Source organism: Amblyomma americanum, chromosome 5 (genome assembly GCF_052857255.1).
Source record: "Amblyomma americanum isolate KBUSLIRL-KWMA chromosome 5, ASM5285725v1, whole genome shotgun sequence".
Taxonomy (NCBI): Eukaryota; Metazoa; Arthropoda; class Arachnida; order Ixodida; family Ixodidae; genus Amblyomma; species Amblyomma americanum.
In genome coordinates, this window is record NC_135501.1 from 204,013,632 (window position 1) to 204,034,851 (window position 21,220).

General features: G+C 45.2%; 1 protein-coding gene across 12 annotated transcripts in view; it reads right to left on the reverse strand.

Moving 5' to 3' along the window:
* Window positions 1-21,220, reverse strand: part of LOC144133467 (zinc finger FYVE domain-containing protein 1-like) — a 39,962-nt gene that overhangs the window by 14,767 nt on the left and 3,975 nt on the right. For 7 of the 12 annotated variants that reach the window (XM_077666579.1, XM_077666575.1, XM_077666580.1 and 4 more), the window contains exons 3-10: window positions 18,894-19,149; window positions 15,021-15,272; window positions 14,382-14,663; window positions 11,290-11,512; window positions 8,953-9,164; window positions 5,368-5,465; window positions 4,436-4,535; window positions 2,033-2,133 (exon numbers count right to left, since the gene is read on the reverse strand). In XM_077666579.1, coding sequence (XP_077522705.1) covers window positions 2,033-2,133; window positions 4,436-4,535; window positions 5,368-5,465; window positions 8,953-9,164; window positions 11,290-11,512; window positions 14,382-14,663; window positions 15,021-15,272; window positions 18,894-19,149 — 1,524 coding nt within the window. Of the gene's footprint in view, window positions 1-2,032; window positions 2,134-4,435; window positions 4,536-5,367; window positions 5,466-8,952; window positions 9,165-11,289; window positions 11,513-14,381; window positions 14,664-15,020; window positions 15,273-18,893; window positions 19,150-21,116; window positions 21,168-21,220 lie in introns of all 12 variants that reach the window. The other 5 variants (XM_077666570.1, XM_077666573.1, XM_077666571.1 and 2 more) reach the window with 1 other exon arrangement.

Genomic DNA, 21,220 nt, shown 5'->3' on the forward strand with positions numbered 1-21,220 from the left:
AGTATGGTTTGGCCAAAGATTCGAAGGACACGTGAGAACTCTAATTTGATCTCTTGTGGCCTTGAAAACGGTGTCCGGTTTCATAGCCAGCCAATGGATGGATTTCCTGATACTTGTCTTTGCGTCCGCAGAAGGCTTTGCTGAATGTTTTTTTATTGTTATTGTCTTAAACGGCAAGGTTTAATGCTTCTGCGGCAGCGCAGGTCGTTGTAGTATTCTGTACATGCACGCAGACACCGCTCTAAAACGCTCGCATGCACATCGTACGCATTTGTTTGCAACCTGTTAACGGTGCTTAGGAAACCGAAAATATTTTCTATTGGTTTGTTAAGCACACAAAGGTGACAAAAATAAATAGACACACAAATGTTAACTACCATGTATAGCAGTACCATTCATCAAGCAGCCTTCACAATCTGGCGCGCAATCGTTTCGAAGGATTCCGCGATATAATTGTTATAACGCGCACAGCAACGCATTCACACTACACGAAGTTCATAATTATGTCAGTCTCACACATGAAATTGCGGTACGCTCCACTCTCGATATGCGGACATGAAAATGCTCGAGGTCTCGTTGGTGGTAAGTAATCAGCTTTTCTCTGAGCGCTGGCCTGCGGGGTAACTTTTAGTGGCTGTCTCGCATGGACCGCGAGGAAGTGGCAATCATCCAGCCCAGCAGCCGTAACGCAAATGCTGTATTCCGAATCTGGTCCACGAAAAGCGCTCTACTTGGAGCGAAGTTCAAGAGTAGCACCAAGACGGCATGCAATACACGGACGGTAAGCGTTGTCCGTTCGTACGGCTGTGCAGCGCACGATCTACAGTAGCGACATGTAGGAGCATAAGTCGTCCTTCTTTTCCGTACCTGATCTGGCCTCCGGCGCTGCTGTTACTACAATTGCCGAACACCTTAACTTACGAGCAATGGGGCCTCACTACACACGTAGGCGCAACTGCACAGCAACTGAAAGCACGAAGTGACGGTTTCGGTGGCGGAACACTTTGATCATGAAGCAATGTTGCGCACTTACCCTCGCAGATTTTCCAAGATCGTAACCTTTCTTTCTATATTGGCCATCTAGCACTGGCGGACGTGTTTGTCGCGTTCGCCCGTTCGGAAATGATGCATGGCAAACGGGCGCGAACAGGGGCAGTACTTCCTTGTGCAGTTCGGTTCCGTGAGGCTCGCAAACGATCGCATCCTGCACCTTTAACTCTCTGTCGCAATTCTTGCAATCCACAATAAAGCACGTATTTCCTCTGCCTTTCCCCATCTTCGCAGAAAGAACACTTCGGCAGCCACCCGCGATATTTCCATTACTGCATCAAGGCGTACACTCCGGCGACTTACGAGGTCCGTAATGGCGCCGTGTTCCGAGCGCGTCTGTGGCGCCATCTGGTCTCAAACGGAAGAACTGCGCGCTGTAAACGGTCTATAGGGGAAACTATAAAAATCTAAGTTATTCTCCATTACGGTTTTCCAACTAATGTTCACCTTGTGCAGCAGATTTCTTCAGGCTGTTTTGCCCATTTTGATTGTTTGTTTTGTTATACGTACAGAACTCCACTAAATGTTACGGCAATCTTGGTTTTTCATTTTGATGATTGTAGGTTTTTGGTGAGGCATCTTGTTTGCAGTTTACACGTCTATACAAACTGTGTTGTAAAAAACTAAAAAAGAAATGGTGTTGAGGAACGAGAATACAATTTTTTCTTCTCATTTTTCTTCTCCCTGTAAATCAACTTCTATGATGAGCAGGATAAAAATTTCACCTTTATTGCATAGCTTAATGTCAAGAGAAACCAATGGCATGCATTCTAGCAAGTTTCCTGCAGCAGAATTTCTTGAATGCTCTTAGCAAAAAAGTTATATTACAACATAAGAGCACAAAGACTTATTTTGCACAAAATTAAATGACATTTATAGCCAGCATAGTAAAATAGATGTTCCCTGAACATTTTGCAACTGTGACTTCATTAACAATTTTTTTAAAGACCCTGTTCCCCTCCTAAGCAACTGCCGATCTTACCCTGACCAGGCAAACTTTGCCCAAGCCATCATAGCGGACTCATTCTTGGCAGCAGTCTGTGGTGTGAGCACAACCTCACGGCCCGACTTCTCGTAGCAGTCCTGCATGTGGTGCAAGCACATGGATATGAAACCAGAATGGTCATTTGTCCAGTTTCTCACACATGCAACAACAAGGTGTGTAATATGCTGCACTAAGCCTGATGTCAACCAACTTTTATGGCCACGCTGCACTATGCAAAAGAAGCTACATTTTCCATTTAAAGAATAAAAAGAAATGAAAAACAAAGCTCTCAAAGACACAAAGAATGATGCAAGCAGACTGGAGCACTTTTACCTCAGCCACACACTTTTATGCACTGCTGTTTTTTTACCGAAAAAAAAAATTTGTTGGAAAAGCAGCACTCTCCACTAAATATGCAGCTGGTACAAAAAACTCTGCACGTTGTTCTCAAGGTGCCCTGTAAGAGCCCTGCTTCTGTGTGCCTTTGGCCCTAATGCACATCCAAATAACTTGGCACCCCCTTAGCCATTAAAGCTAGTTAGAATGAACTCGTCGCATAGATGATCTACAGCTGCATGCAAAGCACTGCCAAAAATTATGGATAAAAGCAGAGACACTGGTGCCAGACAATGTGGTGGTAGTGGAAACAGCTAAAGAACTGGTTGCAATTCATAATGCCATGACCATTGCTGAATAGTACTGCTCATGCACAGTGATGGCTATGACGGCCATGGCGAACCTACATTGCACCTACAGCGCAATGTGAGACAGAGCTAAGATTACCGCTGTGGGGCAGCATATCAAGACAAACAAAATTTGTCCCTGTAGCCAGCAGGACGTTTTCTCAATCATTAATTGCTCGGTAGAAAGAACACCTTGTCTTTTTAACACTTAAAGTAGTATAGCAGAACCTCAATGTTACATTTCCCAGGTGATGCGTTTTCCTGGCTGCTACATTTTTAGAGCCAGTAACGTCCAACCTCCCATAGAAACACATGCAATGTGAACTCTGCTGTTACGTCGCAACTGTCGCAGCTTTCCCGCATGCTATGTTGTGAGTGTCACCTTGGGACAGTGGTGCACCTCACGCCAGAATTTTAGCAGCCTACATTCAGCGCTTATGGAATGGCGACAGGGCCAAAGCGGAACTCTAGGCTCCATATCAGCGATTGGCCGCCGCTGTGTTCGGTGTCTTCTGGCATGTTACATGCATACTGACACAGAGCACATTTATGGGCAGCATGAATCTTGCTGTGGCTGCTGGTGCAGATCCATCACTGCTGTGGTGCGAGATGGAAGGCCTGAGGGCGCAAAAATGAAACTATTCCGCGGTAAGTGCTGCGTGGGGAGCGCTGCATGAGATGCAGGTGCACGGGTTGGCTTCGACGCTTTTCCTTCTGTCACCAGAGTTTGCCCTGGCATTTGCAGCTTAAAAATTCAATTTATAGGTTTGAATAGACGAGGACTGCGCAAGATTAAAGTGGCTGCAGTGAAATAGTGCAGAAGTGCACACGCATGCCCAAACTTCACCCACTCCGTGCGCCCGGTCTCTTCACTGCTGCTTCCCTTCCTGTGCATGTGAACGATTGCGAGAGCCACAGAGCTTCACAAATTCCAGAGAAGCACGTTCCCCTCAGCAGAAATAAAACAAAAACTATAAATGAGGGGCAAGCAACAATGTACATTTTTTTCACGCCAATTTTCCAGCTACTATTGTTTCCACGACTAGCGCACGTTTTTTGAAAAACCGTGAAAATGTAACAGCAGGGTTCCACTGATATAAGCAAGAAATGCTCAAGTGTGTTTTCTGGCTGTGCTTTAGTAATCTATGCCTCATATTCCACCTTTCTCACAATGCTCGCCCTTCGGCTCGGCTTATGTGCTACTGCTCTCATTATTTCCTCACTGTTGACAGCCTGTGGGATGAATCCAATTTGTTTTTGTGATGTTTCTTAGACACACAACAACTTTTCTAACAGGGATGATACGCCATTGAAGAAAATAACATATTTTTATAGTCCTACTAACACTCCCCATTTACAGTCAGCTCTTCAGCAGTGCCCAATGTAGAACTTTATATCTCAATACTTTAAATAGACAAGCCTCTCACTTCAAAAATCTTCATACATTAGAATCAATGGCATGAAGAGTTTCAACTCAACAAATTAAATGCACACCAACGGTGGGGTATGGCTTCCAACTAAGCCAATCAGCATCATGTGATTAAGGATGATAAATGTGTCTGCTGAAGAAAGAACCCAACAGTGAATTTACAAAGCCCCGTGCATATTGTACTCGGCACACTTTAAGCTCCTTTTGCACACTCCTTTCTCCGTTTCCTCGCAGCCGAAAACTTTAATGCACATTTGCTCACAACAGAGCTCTTCCAACAGTACTTGCCTTGCATTGCTGGACTCTGTTGTTGTACTGGTGCTGGTATTGGCACCTGGTGCCACAAGCATGGTCGTCTTGGTGGTTCATCGTCTTGTTGCACCGGGCACTGTAACCGAGTCACATGTCAGTTTTCTCCAAATTTACTTCCAGTTTAGGCAACGAGGGAACATCGGCATGCTATACAGTCTGCCTCAGAATTTACTAGCTCTGAAACTCAGTGATATTCAGAGCTGCATTTTTTTTAAACACATCGGATGAGCTCACCACAGGGACACTGAGGATGAACTGAAGCTGGCCTGTATCGATAGATTACCGCCATTCTAACGACAAAGACACTGCTTTCACTAAGAACAGCTTTCATAAGCTAGAAAGGACCAAAGAAAGCATTGCTCTGGGGGCCGCTTTCACCAGCAAACTGTGGTGTGCCAAGACAATTTGCATGCATATTCCGGAGGATAGTTTACACCATCATTCACTGCAAGATGGTGACCATAGAGCCCTTTTTGGCAGGAAAATTTTCAAATCCAATTTTGTAATAAATGCATCTTCTGCTTTCATAAAAACACCAGCATAGCCAGACAGAGCCATTTAATTGATTTTTACTATAGCTATTTCTTAGAAAAAATTTTTAAAAAATCTTTACTATAACAAAAAAAAAAAATGTGCAGTCATCTATGGAAGGCGAAATGGGACCATAGTTTCACTTTACTGTGTCAGAGTTTACTATAGCGGAATTCTACTTTATGCAAAAAAGAAAAAAGAATAAGATTTTCCACAGAGTCCAGTTCTTGTCTGTAAGTTAATGCTATGGTGTATTCAAGTATAAACTGCTTTCTTTAAGCCTTCTACTATACACTGTTGCAAGCACATGACAGATGCCACAAAGTACAGAATGCGGACATTCAAGGAATTTCCAAAGGAACTTGACAGACACTTACGCGCAGGCAATACAGGCGATTTGGCAGGTGAAGTACTGGTCAGGAAACGTGCTTGGAATAGTTTTCTCAATATCTCCGCTGAATTTATCATTTAGAAGCTGAAAAAGGAGAAGACAAGTTTCACTTGCTCTGTTCCTCTGGCGTATTGTGCTCACTGAACCCCTAGACAGGATTCAGTTTCGAACACACTACTGAGGCCAAGGCATTTAACGTTGCAGTAGAATCTCGATGACCAATCCCGGTTGATACGTTTTTTGGGCTGATAAATTCCCTGACCAGAGAGCATTCTGTACTAGCAGAGCTTCAGATGTTCCGAACACTCTCCCAAGTCACTATAGATGATGAATGCACGAGCCACAACGGCACCCTCTAGCACTATGGTGTTGCGTATAAGCCGCCCATGTTACAGTCGCCAGCTGTGCAGCACGCACCGCAAGCAGCAAGGGGTGGCCTACGGCCATAAATGAACCTCATCACCTGTAAACGGATACGCGTAAATGCATTTCCAGTGCATTTGCGCACAGATTTTATGATACAAATATCTTTTGCAACCCCTTGAGATTCGTATCATAGATATTTCTACTGTATTTCCATCATACCACTGGGTCAAACGAGAAACCAGTTCAGAAACTCCAGCGTTCGAATTAGAAAAGGTGCTAGAAGTTTGCAAGTTGTACATCTGTTGTTTTTCCCAAATACCTCATAGCAGTGGTTTATTCTTGCACCTCCAGCAATGACTTTGCAGTATTCCTATATACTGAAATGTCTGCTTGGAGGTGCACTGAAATATTAAATATTTTATGACTTCAGTCCTTATTAACCAGTCTTTTTCTCCACCAAAAGGCATGGTTGACTGTTGGGACTGTTTAGAAATGGTTCAGAGGTAGTGCACGTGGTTAGGCACTCGGTGAACACAGACATGGTTAAACAAAAACACAAACTAAAGAATGTTAAATTAACAGCAGTCCATCTGCTTTTTTTGTTGTAAATTTTCAATGCCCATTGGGGCATTACAGAGAGGAGTTAGTTGGGCCATGCCACTGCCACGGCACGCCTTCTCAAAGTTAGTAGTGTCACTGATGGCAGCAATGAACGTAAGGAAGCAGTTCTGTTATTCTGTGGTACGAATATGTCAGGGTAAATATTATTAGGACATAGCAGTGTCCCAAAATTTTTAAAGAGATGATCGATGTGTCATGAAAGGTAGGGCGCATGAAGAATAAACAGCTTGTGAAAAAAAAATGCAAGTGGGAGTTTTTACGACGGAGCGAAAGCTGAAGAAAGCTAGAGCTTGTTTACTTGATGAGGTACTAATACCAGGACACGAATGGTTAGTTTTAAGTGGCCGGTACCATTCTAAAAAAAAATTCAACACTGCCGTGTTGGAAGGCGCTCCTGACATCTGGTACGCAGCCCGTGGATTAGAGTTTAGATGATTAGACTGCGGACTCTTTTTATGTGCCACTTACTGCTGTACAGCTTGCATCGTCATGATGCATTTGACCTGGAAACTCCAATGAAATCGACGATGCCTGGGCCAGGTGCGAAAATTCCAAGAAGAAAAGGCAACAAGTTTATGGCTTTCACAGCTGGAAAACTATGTTGATGCTTTAATATGCAAAAAAAAAAGAAACACTATCTAAACTACACACTACACAGACCAACTAACAATACATAAATGAGGACAACAACCGAATTAATGCATATTAATGTATACGTATAATTTTACTGCATGTTCAGAAGTTCAGGCTAGTTGCAACGGATTTAAGGAGAATTCTGTGAAAATCTGTTCATCAACCAGAAGAATCAAACAAAAAATATATACAGTCGTCGACCAATAATTCGGATTCCTGGTTTTTCAGACATGCTTTATTTTATTATTCAGACTTCCTCACGATACCACAAAATGGCCCATAAACCCAATGTATAAGAGCACCTGAAATTCTGGACGCACCGCAACTGACTGCTTGATTTTTTGGACCCTGTTCGCACTCGCCACCTACACCCAAGCCACCATATTATATGTGCAATGGAACCTCGTCAATTCAAACCGAAAGGGCGATCGAAATATTGATCACACAAAATGATCGAATTGCGAGGCTGAAATTCTCTGACAGTCGGCACATTGCGGACGCGTGTTTTCCAACTTTCTTGGATACTGTCCACCGTAAAGACTTGGAACAGTAGTCGCAGTTCGCGGAATTCATTGTCGTGACTTCAGAAGAGGCAGCTGCAAAGCACATGGGAGACTGCGAGCACGGAAGAAAATGGTGGTGCATTTCAAAGCAAGGTCAGTAGTGTACCCGTAACAAAACCGCACTGCAACCCCAACTTTTAAATCGTAAAACAGTCAATTAACAACTGGCATTTTGGTTACGGGCAAGACATGTCTCATTATGAGCAAGCCACCACACCGTGCATGTTGCTGGTTACAATGTCGCTTTTCACTCTAGTCGCTAGACCTAATTGCGAAGGCCAATGCTGACGGAGTGCTTGCTTCGGCCGTTTGTTGATTCATATCGTTTCGCCATCTTTGTCTTCTTGTTGCGAGCCATTCCTACTGCGGGCGCAGTGCAGTTCCATCACAGCGGTGGGTTCGCTTTCGCGTCTAGACTTTAACCCAACCCATGCGCTCATTAGTGATATGCCCAAGGCAGGACAGCCATCGTAGGCCAAGCTTGTGAATGCGGTCGCTGCTCACCATCTGTATACGAGGCGCGGCGAGATTTAATCATGAAGAGCTTTAGAACGTGCACAAAACTACTGACTCCTTCTTGCACAGTGGCTATAAGTTAAATGACTTTTCTTGGTGAAATTTGATTTTCCAGACCGCCCGATTTTTCTAATGATTTCGCGGTCCCTTGGGAGTCCGGAAAATCGGTTGTCAACTGTACGCACAAAAATGTATCGCTCATACCTATTTGCCGGCCTAGCTATGCTGGCATGGTGGTGCCAGAACCACTAGGCTTGAAAAAGAAACAAAGATCATATCTCAAGGCCGATCTAACAGCCTCCAAACACTCGCCCTTCACTGCGGGTCGTGGCCTCTTGAAAATGTTTTCAGTTGCTCTCACTGAAACTGCTTTGACATGCCAGAGATAGTGCACGGTGCTGCAACACCAGGGGAAGCACACAAAGTGGCGACATATCATCGGCATAATTCTGCTATACAGCAATAAACATGTGGAGCACCACATTTCGAGGCAATCACAGGCAGTTGAAGTACCCATGGATGACTGCGTTATACCACGGCCCACGAGTGCACCACATTTCAGCAATGAGCTGGGCCTTCATTGACTTCCATAGGCACCTTTAGCCAGCCCAGACACCACAAGGGCTACATTCTGCGCGAACAATCCACGTCTCTCAGCCAGGCCAGAGAGCACTTCCCTTTTCTGAATTATGGCTTTTTCTTTTTGTGCACTTCTAACATCCACACAGTGTGGAACTTCTGTGAGCAAGCATCACGAAACTCGGCTGCTCTAAACAACGTCGCTGCCAGCTCTGGAAGTACAGCCTGCAAATTTTCATCCCTCACAGAGACACTGACAATGTTCCACAGGTCACAAGCGGCCACCAGCTCACCTTTAGTGCCTGGAATATGACCTCCATGGGCCTTGCCGAGCGCACCGTTGAGTTCTCCATGATTTTTTTCACAGCGGCCCTCAGCCCATCGAAGCAGGTGGGCAGCCTCACTGTCTGGATGCCGACGTACTGCAGGTCGCTGAAGGCATCGAAGCTCTGGTTGATCTGGCCGAAGCGGTTCTTCAGATCCCCAACAGCCAAATGACCGTCATCTATAAAATCCACAAGGGCAGTCAGCAAACAGACTGAGGTCCCTTGACCCAGAAAGTCCGAACAGACCCATAGTTTTAAGCCAAGCTGCAGCAGCGGGCAGCTTGCAAGCTTGCTCTATGTGTAGTATTCTTAGTCTGATATGTTAACTTACACATTTATGCGAGTATTTCCAGAGCTGGCGTCTAAATACAGCCTGCTTCACGTACCTGATAGGTACATGTACATATTCAGGACCAGTAATTCGGACTCTGCAGAGCCCGAAAGTACGATTTTTCAGTCTAAACAAGCTGCGTGCAAGCATCACAGCCACAGTTAAGCAAGCAAACTGTTCACCGGTGAGAAATGTGCATTCAATGTGCCAATCGGTAGGCTTTAGTTTAGTTTATAGGGTTTCACATCCCAAAGCAACTCAGGCTATAAGGGACACATCTACGTTGCTATCGTTTCGCTTCCATCAAAACATGATGCTGCCACGGCTGGTATCCAACCCTTGTTTTTAGGGGTCAGCAGCCGAGCGCCATAACCACCGAGTCACTGCAGCGGGGCCGAATGGCTTTAGTAGGCATGGAAATTTCTGTGCCTTCCTGTTCCCACTGGTGGGGCTTGTGAGACTCGGGTTGCTCTTCCTGAACAATGCAGAGAAGGAATAGCTCTCGTAAGCCTCATTTTTACACAGTGTTCTTCGTGAGGCTGTCTATCTTGCACGTAGGCCTGTTGCTGTCAGAGTTATTTTCTGTCATTCTTAGTCCAACATTTGCCTCCTCTCCCCAACAAGTGGAGAGGGGCGTTTGGCAGGTGGACGCTTCACACAGACGCCAATGGCGCTGTAGCCAGATAGTTTTCACTCTCATGGCCCTCCTAATGCTCAGAAACGCAGAACCGAAAACTAAACAGTCGGACTGCTCTCCGAGACAAGGCAGTCCATTTTTCGTCAAAACTGCCTTCACACGCACATCACTGGTGCACGAGAGACTGCAACTTGGACCACTGGTTTTGAGTAGGGCTATTCAGGCAACCATTTGCCATGCCAGTCATACCTGGACAGACCCTCTCTTCGGGAGCTCATTTGAATTTAACTGGTACAAGACACGCAGCGTGTGAATTAGAAAGCGTCCAACACAATAGACTTACATGGGCATTGGGCAGGTCTGCGTTGGCAGTTAGAACTGCACAGATTTCCGAATTAACGAAGGAAGAATTAATGAGGTTTTACTGTACCGGATATAAAAAAATTTTATTTATCGTTACATGTAGTTTTCGCATGAAGACTTGAAAGGGAAATGCACAACAGAAACCACAATGAAATATAAATGTAGATGAAACCACTTCGCAGACGTTTACAGAAACTCCCGCTACTCAAAGTCGTAAACATAAGGAAACATTTTATGATTGTGTCTATAATGAGACTGAAGGAGCTGCTGCCACCACGCGTGAGGTAGGGGAGTTGTTGCTCTGGTCTTTACCTCGCATTGCCAGCTCTCTCCACCATCCCTACTACCACCGAGCGTCTGCAATCAGCGCCAGAATCACGCGAGCAACTGAGCAGCAGCCATGGGTGCCCACTGCTTTTTGCTCTGTCGTTTTTTTTGCACTGTTCTTAAAGAAAGCTTTTTTTAATGCCACCTGGTGTCCTGCGTCAAAAGTGAAACCTGAGGAGACCGCTGCATTTGACAGAAAAAGGTGTCAATCACACTGGAGCACAGCACGTTGTGTCAACTGTGTCTGACTATTTCAGTCACGGTGTTCGGCGAAATTTCAAGTAAAACACCACTAGCCGATAACTGGTCGGTGCAGAGAGTTCATTATATCAAGGTCAACTGCCACAACACCTTTGTTACACGAAAGTCGGAAACAGACACATTTCAATGGGGCCATGTTGGGGAATTGAAGAACTCCATAATTTGCTAAGTGGAGGTTCTACATCCAGGCTTAGCTTAACATCAAACACTAAAAGCAAAGCGCATACTGACATGAATAACGAACATTATTTGAAAACTACACGAATCTGAAATATTCACCCGCCAATAGTACACACCTAAATATTAGCAGAAAAATCAAGACCATGGAACCATTTAATGAAAAATGAATAGAAAAGAACACAATGGTAACAACATGTGCACATACCGTTAGCCAGTGGCCTGGTGTGCATAGTTTCGTGGAAAACAATGACAGCAGGCCCTAGAGCTGAAATGGGTCCCGTGAGATTGCAGCGTTCCTTCAGTGCCTTGAGTTCATGTGAGAAGTGGCTGACATAGGCTCGCGAAGCATCCCCAAGGAAAGTGAAGAGGTCTGTGGTCAGGCGCTCTGCCCGGGTGCGGAAGATCACTATGTCCGACACAGCCAGGACCTGCGCGACAAAGCAAAGCCATGCACGATGCTGCCTGACAGCTGGAGGAAGTACAGCTCTGTTTTGAAATAAAAGGGTCAAAATACAAGAATAATAATGAAAAAACGAGAATAGAACAGCACAAGTGCTAATTTCCAACCAATGAAAAGCTGGAAGGAAGCACTTATTTTGCGTCCTCTTCTTTGTCCTCCCGTGGGGAGGCCCTAAAGAAAATTGTACAGATTACAGTAAAATCTCGTTAATTTGGACTTCACAAGGGACCGGAAAAAATGTCCGAATGAATGAACTGCCCTCCCAAAATTGGCAGAAACCGTTCGCGTGCCAGTAAATTTATTTAGCCAAAACCAGGCGACAGTCATCTGCTTTCGAGACGAAAACTGTGCATAAATGACAATCTTTTTGAACAACGTCAGATGCATACTGTGCGCACTCTCAGGATTGTTAATGCAGGACTGCTTCAGAATGGTAAAGACTTTCATGGCTTCCTTATGATGCGATGCAGCAGTAATGGAGTCTACTCACAAGCAGTGTCATCGCATGTGAAGAGGTGGCACCGCATGAACTGCGATAACTGCACGACAAGTGCGCAGTTTCGCCCAAATAAAAAAATAGAGGAATCATGTGGGCAGAACCAACGCCTCCGAAAGACTTTAGCAGGTGTTTTGGGAGCCTTTAGAAGGTATTGACAGAACACGTCAGTGCCAGAACGACAAGACACCGCCTCTTGGTGAGAAAATTAAAAGAGCAGTGACGCACTAACCAGTGTCCGAAACTGCGCACAACTGTACACAGCCGACTGGCTAACGTGTGGCCAGGCCACCATTGCCGTGGTCTGAGAAAACAAAAAAATATGAAACCAAAACTACTATGTGGCTGTACAATTTTTCGTTCCCAGGACCCTCCAAACGTCATCACGCGTGTCACTGCATGACACAAGAGGTGCGCGGCACCTTTTTGACATAATATTTGACACGACCGGGTATAGTACAATGATCACCGGCTATGTGCTTCATACAACAGCCTCCGGTCGGAAGTGCGTCCACAATTAACCAGTGTGAACCCAACAGCATCTGAATTAACAAGCGTATGACGTCATAGACTTGCATGGGCATCAGCCAGCAACATGTCGGGAGCCCAAATTGTGCGGAGTTTCAAATTGATGGGAGACAAATTAAGAGGTTTCACTGTGCCAAACCAGCCCAAACTAGCTCTTCGATTAAGGTGAAGCAGAAATTTCAGTAACAACATTATCCTTGTCAACAGGGCCAAAGTAAAGGCATTTCCAATTCTCAAAAACATCACTGCTTAGATGTTAAAGAAGTAAAAAGGAAAACAAAGCCCCATTAGGAAGCTGCTTTATATTTATATTACCTATTCATGTCAGAGCAGCTCAGAGCACTGAGAAATCCCAACAATATGTCCCCTTCCATTTCACGACAACACTTCGATGACCTGCAGGAATATACCAGTGGTATGAAGAGAAACGAGTCCCGCTGCAGCAGACGGCGCTAAGAATCTCTGGCTCTGGAGAGGCCATCATTGGAAAGTGTACCTGGCAAAGTTTAACGCTAGACCCGTATCGAGTGAGGCTAGCCTTGTAGTGCTGTTCAAGGAACTGGCGGGTGTTAAATGGGATGTCATACGGCTTAGTGAGGGCAGGAGGGCAAATAAGGCAAATACATTGCTAAAGGACGCGCACATACTATGCTATCATCGATTAGTGGACAGACTAAAACTAGGTGTGGAATTCCTCATCAATAAGGATATAGCTGGCAATGCAGAGGAATTCTGTAGTATTAACGAGAGGGTGGAAGTTATTGTAGTTAAGCTTAATAAGAGGTACAAACTGAAGGTGGTGCAGAAGATCGAAAGGCAAATGCCTCGTTATTAAATCTTTTCACATAGGCACCACGGACAACTGTGTTAGCAAGCCTTCCATTTCCTTGTCATCTAAAGAACTTTCATTTTTGGAAGGTCGAATGCAGGTTTCTGGTGTTTGGGTAGCCTTTTTTGGAGGCGCCCTTCCGTTTGTTTTGGTCTTTCTTAGGTAAGCGTTGTCCGTGTTGTGAAAGAGGTTCTGTTAGTCAATGTCAGCTCTTACGATGGTTCCAGCTTCATTCATGGTTTTAAAAGCTTTTAAGTATCAAAGCTGTTGTGTGTTTTTTATTTGATAACTGACTTGGCGCCTATTTTCACTGCTTTTGTTGTTTACTGACATACGCGACAGTTCCCAGTTAGAGTTCTCACTTAGGGACTTGTCCACATGCTGGCGTTTTTTCGATTAGATTGTAAGTTAAATGCTGAGATCGCTTATACATATGCCTTGTATTCCTTCACTTACTAAAGTTGTTAGTCTGCATTTGTGCGAGTCTGCCTCTTCGCTGTCCGTGTCATGTTTGCGTACTTCTTTCTTTGCATCTGCATGGGAGAGGCCTTAGTTCTGCAGTAGGCGTAGTCAGGTTGATTATGACGAAGAAGCAAAACCAATTGGGCTATCAGGGAGGTATCTCTTACATGCAGATGATAACAGCACATGGTCAGTGCACTGATTTCACTCCTACATATGAATAAGATCATGCCTTTTCCAAGTGATTGCAGTTTAAAAGCAGTTAGGTAAAAGTGCGCTGTTGCCGCGTGTGGCCACCAGGGCTAGAAACCAGAGAAATGACAAGATAGAAGACATTTGGCCTGATTTCTGCTTACACCAGTTGAAAGCACTCAGCCCATGTTCAAACTTACTCACAGCCTGTGTTTTCTGTCATTGCAATACGCTAGCTGCATGTTTCCAAAAACATGCAGGCACAGAGAGTGCCTATGAGACATTCAAAAATAAGGTCCTCTGCTGCTCAGGAAGGAAGCACTCGCTGACCTTGAGGAGAAGCCGGGTGCGCTGGTTCTGGTTTTCAGCGATGCCGAGCAGTCCTTCGGTGTCAATAGTGAGCAGCCCCTGCTCAGGACAGTGAGCCGCCCAAACACCAATGGTGCAAGACTCCTGCTGTGGCGACGTCTGAAACACCTGCCGCCCATCGTAGAAGGTGTGGTTCAGTGTGTGAGATTTCCCCTCGCCCGTGTTGCCGAAGATGGAGACCACCTTGACCGATGTCTCAGGCTTGCAGCCCAGCTTGGCTGCAAGCTCTGCTGCTGATGATACCTGGCAGAAGGGGCACAAAGAAATTACCGCATTTATCCAATTTTATCCAACTGTAGCGCAACTATGATTATGATGTGAAGGTTACCTTTGCCAGCACAAAGCGCGCGCACGTACGCTTTGTGCTGGCAAAAGAAACAAGTAAGTGTGCAAGTGAGGGCAGGTCACGCAATGAGTGACTGCACAAGTGAATTAGCAAATCTGCATTTAGCTGTGTGTGCGCGCCTGATAGTGAGCGGAACATGAGTGAGCGAATGTGTGGAGTGTGAGTGATTTGGTGAGAAAGCTAAGACGTGTAAACACACGCTGAAAGCTTTCATAAAGTAGTCAAAAGTGATCAGTGACTCCATAAATGCACACCTTTAGCACCTCCTTGTCATCCACGAGCAGAACGCTAGTGGACGCTGTTTGCTTGTGCGTGCCGCTGACAATGTCTGGCTCGAGAGACTGCAGGGCCATCATGGTGCTGTCTTCCTCATAGGATGAGCTGTAGTAGGGCTCGGCCGACAGGTACTGCTCTTCTTCGTCGTCGGTGCCCACTCGTCCCTCGTCCACTGTTGCTGCACTCTGTGCCGCCTCTGCCAGGCGGTCGAGGTAGTAGCGAAAGCGAACCTGCGCAGAAAAATAAGTGAGAGGAAAACTACTCCAGCAAGCTTAAAATTCTACTGCCCAGACCTAACAGTTTTGGTATGACTGTGTGCTTGCTACTTGCGCATAGAGCTTGAGAAAAAGGCTGAGATGTCGTTCATTACCTTTTCCTTTTCTTCCCTGCATTAAACACTTGTGCCCCTCTGGAAATATTCCATTTGCCCAACACCACCCTCCCCTATTTGCCCAACACCACCCTCCCCTCGCCTCTATCAGTTTATCTGCGTTCCACTGCTCATCAGGCTATCGACTACAGTAGATGGTAAAGTGGCAGTGCTAGATAAGCAAAAGGTTCTCTAAGCCCCAAATTAAGTTACGTTTCTCTCTGAACGCTAAGTCACTATTCCGCTATGGTGAACTGATTTCTTTATGCACAAATGAGGATGTTCAGGTAGAAATCCAATTTGATTTATGCAGTGTGTAAGGTGGAGTGGTGAATGAGAAGGTAGCCAATGAGAAGAACGTATTTATTCAAGACACCAGACTAGACAGATAACAGTTATCTCACTATTTGAACCCGCTTAACTGAGAATGACAATCTGGTCACAATATCATGCATATTTCAATGCGCTGAAGCACTAGCTAGCTGAAGCACAACATTGCACCTGAGAAGACATAAGCAGGAGTGCTTGCGATGCAGCACACAATAAACTAATAAATCGATGGCCAGTTTCACTAATAAGATCCTAGAATGACAAATTACAGAAAAATAAATCAGTAGACAGTATCATTCTAGGTGGACTTCTCCATGATGTTTTAACAGTGGGCACTCCAAAGATCTCGATTTATTGGCTCATTCTTGCATGCCAAAGTAACATTGTTGGCTATAAGGCACAACACAGCAGAAGGCTCCAGACTAAAATCGACTACACTGGTTTCTTACTGTGCACCACAATCCAATACCACGAGTGTTTTTTGCATCCATCCAAATATGGTCACTAAAGCTGGGATCCCCATCATCATTAGCTGGGTTGTTCTCACTAAAGGACAAATTTAATTTTACAGCGCAAGATGTATTAGCCTAGTTCACCAAGTTTCAACTCATCATCATCCGGCCCGCATGCCCCATTCCACAGCAAAAAGATAGACAACTATGTACACGCAAGTACAAAGCTGCTGGCACAGGGCCCAGCCGCTCTGTGCCAGTCTCCAGCCTTTGGTGAACAGCAACTTGGGCAACCAAAGTCGACCGGAGGCCCTAAAATGGACCATGATGCAGAGTACACACTTCCCCCAGCCACGAGTCTGCCCAATCACTCACAGGCTACTGCAGCTATCTGTGTTTGATCAGTGGCAGCGCTTGTTATGCATGTCGGCATCACTATGTTAATAATTTCATGAACCAGCTAGCGTTGGCAATGCGTCACACCCGGACGGTAAGCACTTGAAATATTTTTAACTCTTGATTCAAGGGGTGACTAGGGCCATAAACTTTATTTTACACATACCTAGCTGAAACTTAGCAATCAAGTATATCACTGAATGCTGCTTTCAAATATCTCATCTGGAAAGAAAGATATAGCAAAATAACATTTTAGCTAGGTCACTTATTATGGGCCATTTAGTAATTTCCCATTTAAAGAACTTGTTTTAAAACTATGCAGACATCTCCAAAGGTCCACTGCACATCCTAAAGCTAAGAAAATGGCTATGTCATTTTATGATAATAATAATTAGTTTTGGAGGAAAGGAAATGGCGCAGTATCTGTCTCATATATCCTTGGACACCTGAAGCCCCATAAGGGAAGGGATAAAGGAGGGAGTGAAAGAAGAAAGGAAGAGAGAGGTGCCGTAGTGGAGGGCTCAGGAATAATTTCGACCACCTGGGGATCTTTAATGTGCACTGACATTATACAGCACATGGGCGCCTTAGCGTTTTTCCTCCATAAAAGCGCAGCCGCCGCGGTTGGGTTCAAATGTCATTTTATGAAGAATGAGTAATAAAGGTGGAAAGAAAGTGCCACATTATGTGGCAAATGTGGCAGTAATCGTCGTGTGGCAAATTTGGCAGTAATAAGCCCACATTTGACCTAGCTGCCGATCTGTCTGGCTTAATGAAGAAAGAAGGCAAGCTTTAGGATGTAGCTGAGGTATTAGACAAAGCCACAAGACAAAAAAGAAAACAAAGGCGAGAAAATTGAACTCGACACTGCTGCATTCATCATATGGGAAAAATCAAGGCTTTAGAATGCAGCCTAGATGTTGCTCAACACAAAGAAGTGGTAGGGGTTTAACGTAGTTAAACTGAGTAGACATTTGAAAGCAGGTATTCATTCTTCAATTGGAGGGGACATTTAAGCTCTGCCTTAAGGATATGACACGATAGCTTTAGTGGGATAATTCCCATTATGAAGAATTGCTTATTCTCTACTGAACAGCTGTGAATCGAGGCGAGCCCTCATACCACTCCCAGCGCAGCGGTGCAGCGGTTAAATGATGCACCACTGCACTGGCAGGTGGCTGCTTCTATCATAGCCACCGGTAGAGATTGTGCGACCCATGCTGTTCTTCCCGAACAACCTCCCACGACCAATCATTAATTTAACTGACACCTGCCACCTGCCTCCCATTAGAAGCTGCACTGCAACAGCCCTCTTTCCACAGCCAGCAATGAGTCATGGGTCTTCTTGGAAGTCCGGCCTCGGATCACAGAGTACAGGCACTGAGTGGCGTTCTGAACCATGCCATCACTCAAGCGGGCCTGGTCCTCCAGCCTCACAAAAACTCGCTCCAGTGCAGTGCAAACAAAACCTGCCAGAAGGCTTTTATGTGGTGGTGGCTTCTCCTAGTTCGCCAGTGTGTGGTTGAAGATGAATCAGGAATCATCACCTTCAGAACAGTGACCAAGGCCTGCGGCTTTGCACGCTGAGGTAATGTGAAAGTGTGTGGCCTGCACTGCCTTTGACAATGCTGGAACATCCTACCTGTGCCTCCTGAAGGCATTCCGACAGTAACTTGTTTTTATTATTACCTTATTCCGTGTCTCCCCTTCCTACCAAGAGATTCCCCTTGTGCCTTCTTCTGAACCAAGGTGTGAACAGCCGTCACCATTAGCTTGTGGACGTGGTTCAAGCAGTCCTTCTTAATGCTTAGGTATTCATAGATGCCTCCTTGGGTCAAGGCACGAAAAGTGCGCCTGTCACCATCACAAAAAATGGTTATGCATCACAACCCAGTCTTCTCTTGAAGCCGATTGAGCAGGATCAGGGCTGCTTCAGTTTCATTCGTCCAGCATACATTCTTTTTTGGGTACTTGTGGCTGACAGCCAGCCTAGGTCCTGCCGCCATCATCACTGGGGTCAGGTGCACCTTGGCGGCCATGGTAGCACATAGAGAAGACAACATGGTACATCAATAGGCCCGAGCACAGTTCAATAATGCACCCCTCTGCAATGTTTGGGTTGTGTCTACCTCTTCATCATTAACTTGATCCATGCCGCTCTCTTTGCTACTCAAGCGAAACCTACAGCCAGGATAGAACCTGTATTCATGCTTAGCAACACACTACAGAACATGTTTCAAAGAGACCGGAAAGAAAGTTTCCACACCTCTTTGGTGTTTGTGTGTAAGGGGTAACAGACGTACCTTGATGTGGGCAAACTTTCGGCTCAGCAGGTGGACCTGGTAGTCGCAGGCATAGCAGAGGCTGCGCTCGCACGTTTTGCAGCGGATGTCAGCGAGGTTCTCGCGTTGACAGCTGAAGCCCTCGCACAGCAGCTGGGGGTCGGGCTGTTTCACAGGTATGCGGGGCTGGTGGTCCCTGAAGCGGGGGTCCTGGTGCAGCAACAACTCGCACCCCTCACATTGGTTGGTGCCGCAGTCAGCACAGAAGTACAGCCCACTGGCAAAGGCGAAAAAGACACTCCCAAGACTCACTGAGGAGTTTTCTACACTTCCCACTGGAGCCAGCAGTTTTTTCAACAAAAATGATTGTAACAGTTTATTACACAAACCAAATGAAACCTGCTTCGTTTTTCCTTAGAGTAGGCTCTAATCACAATCACACGTTGAAATCACAGTCTGTTGATCCTAACATGTTTTCAGTTTGTTTTTTAACCCCTTAGCCGTTTTGGACGAGCTGAGCTCGTCCTTGCCAAGCCGTCCCCAAACCGTTTTGGACGACTTTAGCTCGTCCTTATTGAATAGGTTCTTGCCTTCAGCGTTTCGGACGAGCAGCGCTCGTGTCGCCTAGATGGCATTTTTCTCGACAGATGGCAGCACTGACCTGTTAGTTTTGTTTTCTTCTACCGCATAAATGTTTCATTCGTATGGCAACCTGGGTGTTAAAAATGGCATCCGGCGGAGAGAACGCGTGTATTGCTGGCCCGTCTACTCGGAAAACACACTTTTCTTCGTTGTCATCTTCTTCAGAGGATGGTGATTCAGACACCGAAGTGTATATTGTTTCAGGGAGCGAGGACAACAGTGATGACGTTGTGCTGAGCAGTTCTTCCGATGAAGGAGAAGACAGCTCAGAAGCGAACTTTGCAAGCGCGCGTCAGTGGATGAGGATCGACTTCAATAACATCGCTACTTGACCCCTTCGGTTTCCTTTTCTGGCAGTTCCCGGTAAGACGTTTACTATAAGCTCGCCTGATGACTTGCTTGAATATATTTAGCGTTTCCTCGATGATGAACTCATTTCAATGGTGGTCGAAGAAACTAACCGCAACGCTTCTGAGAAGGTGAAGGGCTCCCATCCGTGTGAACACTCCCGCATCAAAATCTGGGTGCCAGTGCCCGAGGAGGAGGTGCGGGTGTTATGTGGGTGAGACGAGGGCCTAAAAATTAGGAAGGAAACAAGGTTTTGGTGCAAGAGCTGCAAAAAATCGTTATGCGTGACCCGTTGCTCTGAAGTTTTCCACACTGTCCCAAAGCTTCCTTGGTGAAGCAATCAACTATTTGTCACCACAACTCAGTGAAAGAGTTAAGAAATTGTTGGCTGTGGTCATTATTTAATTTTTATCGCTCATTACCAGCAGGAAGTTGGTTTTCTGTATTGTGAGAAATAATAAACTTGAATATGCTAATTTGACTTCGTGTTTGCTTCAAATATTTTTTAAAGATCAAATGCATGCTTTTTATTGCAATAATAATCGAAATCAGCAATAAAAAAATAAGCAGTTTTGTTAAGAAATTCCTTGATATAACAAAACGGTGAAGGGGTTAATGTGCTAAATCTTGAACCACGATGTGACATCTAAGCAAACATGGGCCTTGTTTGGCATCAGATTTCTGTTACCTACAGCAATGCCATTAATGCAGTGGCTCTGCAGACAAACTCAAGTTCGAAGTTGGCCTGTATCATCAAATTATTGCACACCAATGATAAAGACGTTACTTTCACACAAAATGAAGCTTTTATAAGATAGAAACAATTTTTTAATAAATGAAGTAATATGATGTACCGGTCACAGGCAGTTTTTGTTGGGAATCAATGTGTCTACAAAAATTATGCCCATAATAATGAGCCATGACTGCATGTGTGTTAGAACATGAACTTTCACGGAAGCCACTGTATCCTATCAAATTTATTGCTTCCAGGCCCATAAGGACAACACATTCTATTGAGAGCGCACCGGATGTGAGGAAAGTGCCATAAGTGCTTCAAGTTTAATAATAAATAATAAGCAGCTCCAATGGGCAATATCAACCTACCAACCACTTCTCGCTGAGCATGCGTGCAAGTGAAAGCTAAAAAATGCCCGCATGTATGCTTACTATGTTGTACAGACATACAAGGACAGAGAATGGCAGTGCTGGAGCTCACTGCTACTAGCAAACAAAACGGGGGTATTGTGCACATACCCTTCACTCTGAGGGAAGGGTGTTGGGGGACTGCACTCGCCAGGCCGTAGCCTGCAACACATCATCATGCAATCAGAGGAAATGAAGGTTTCCAAAAAAAAAAA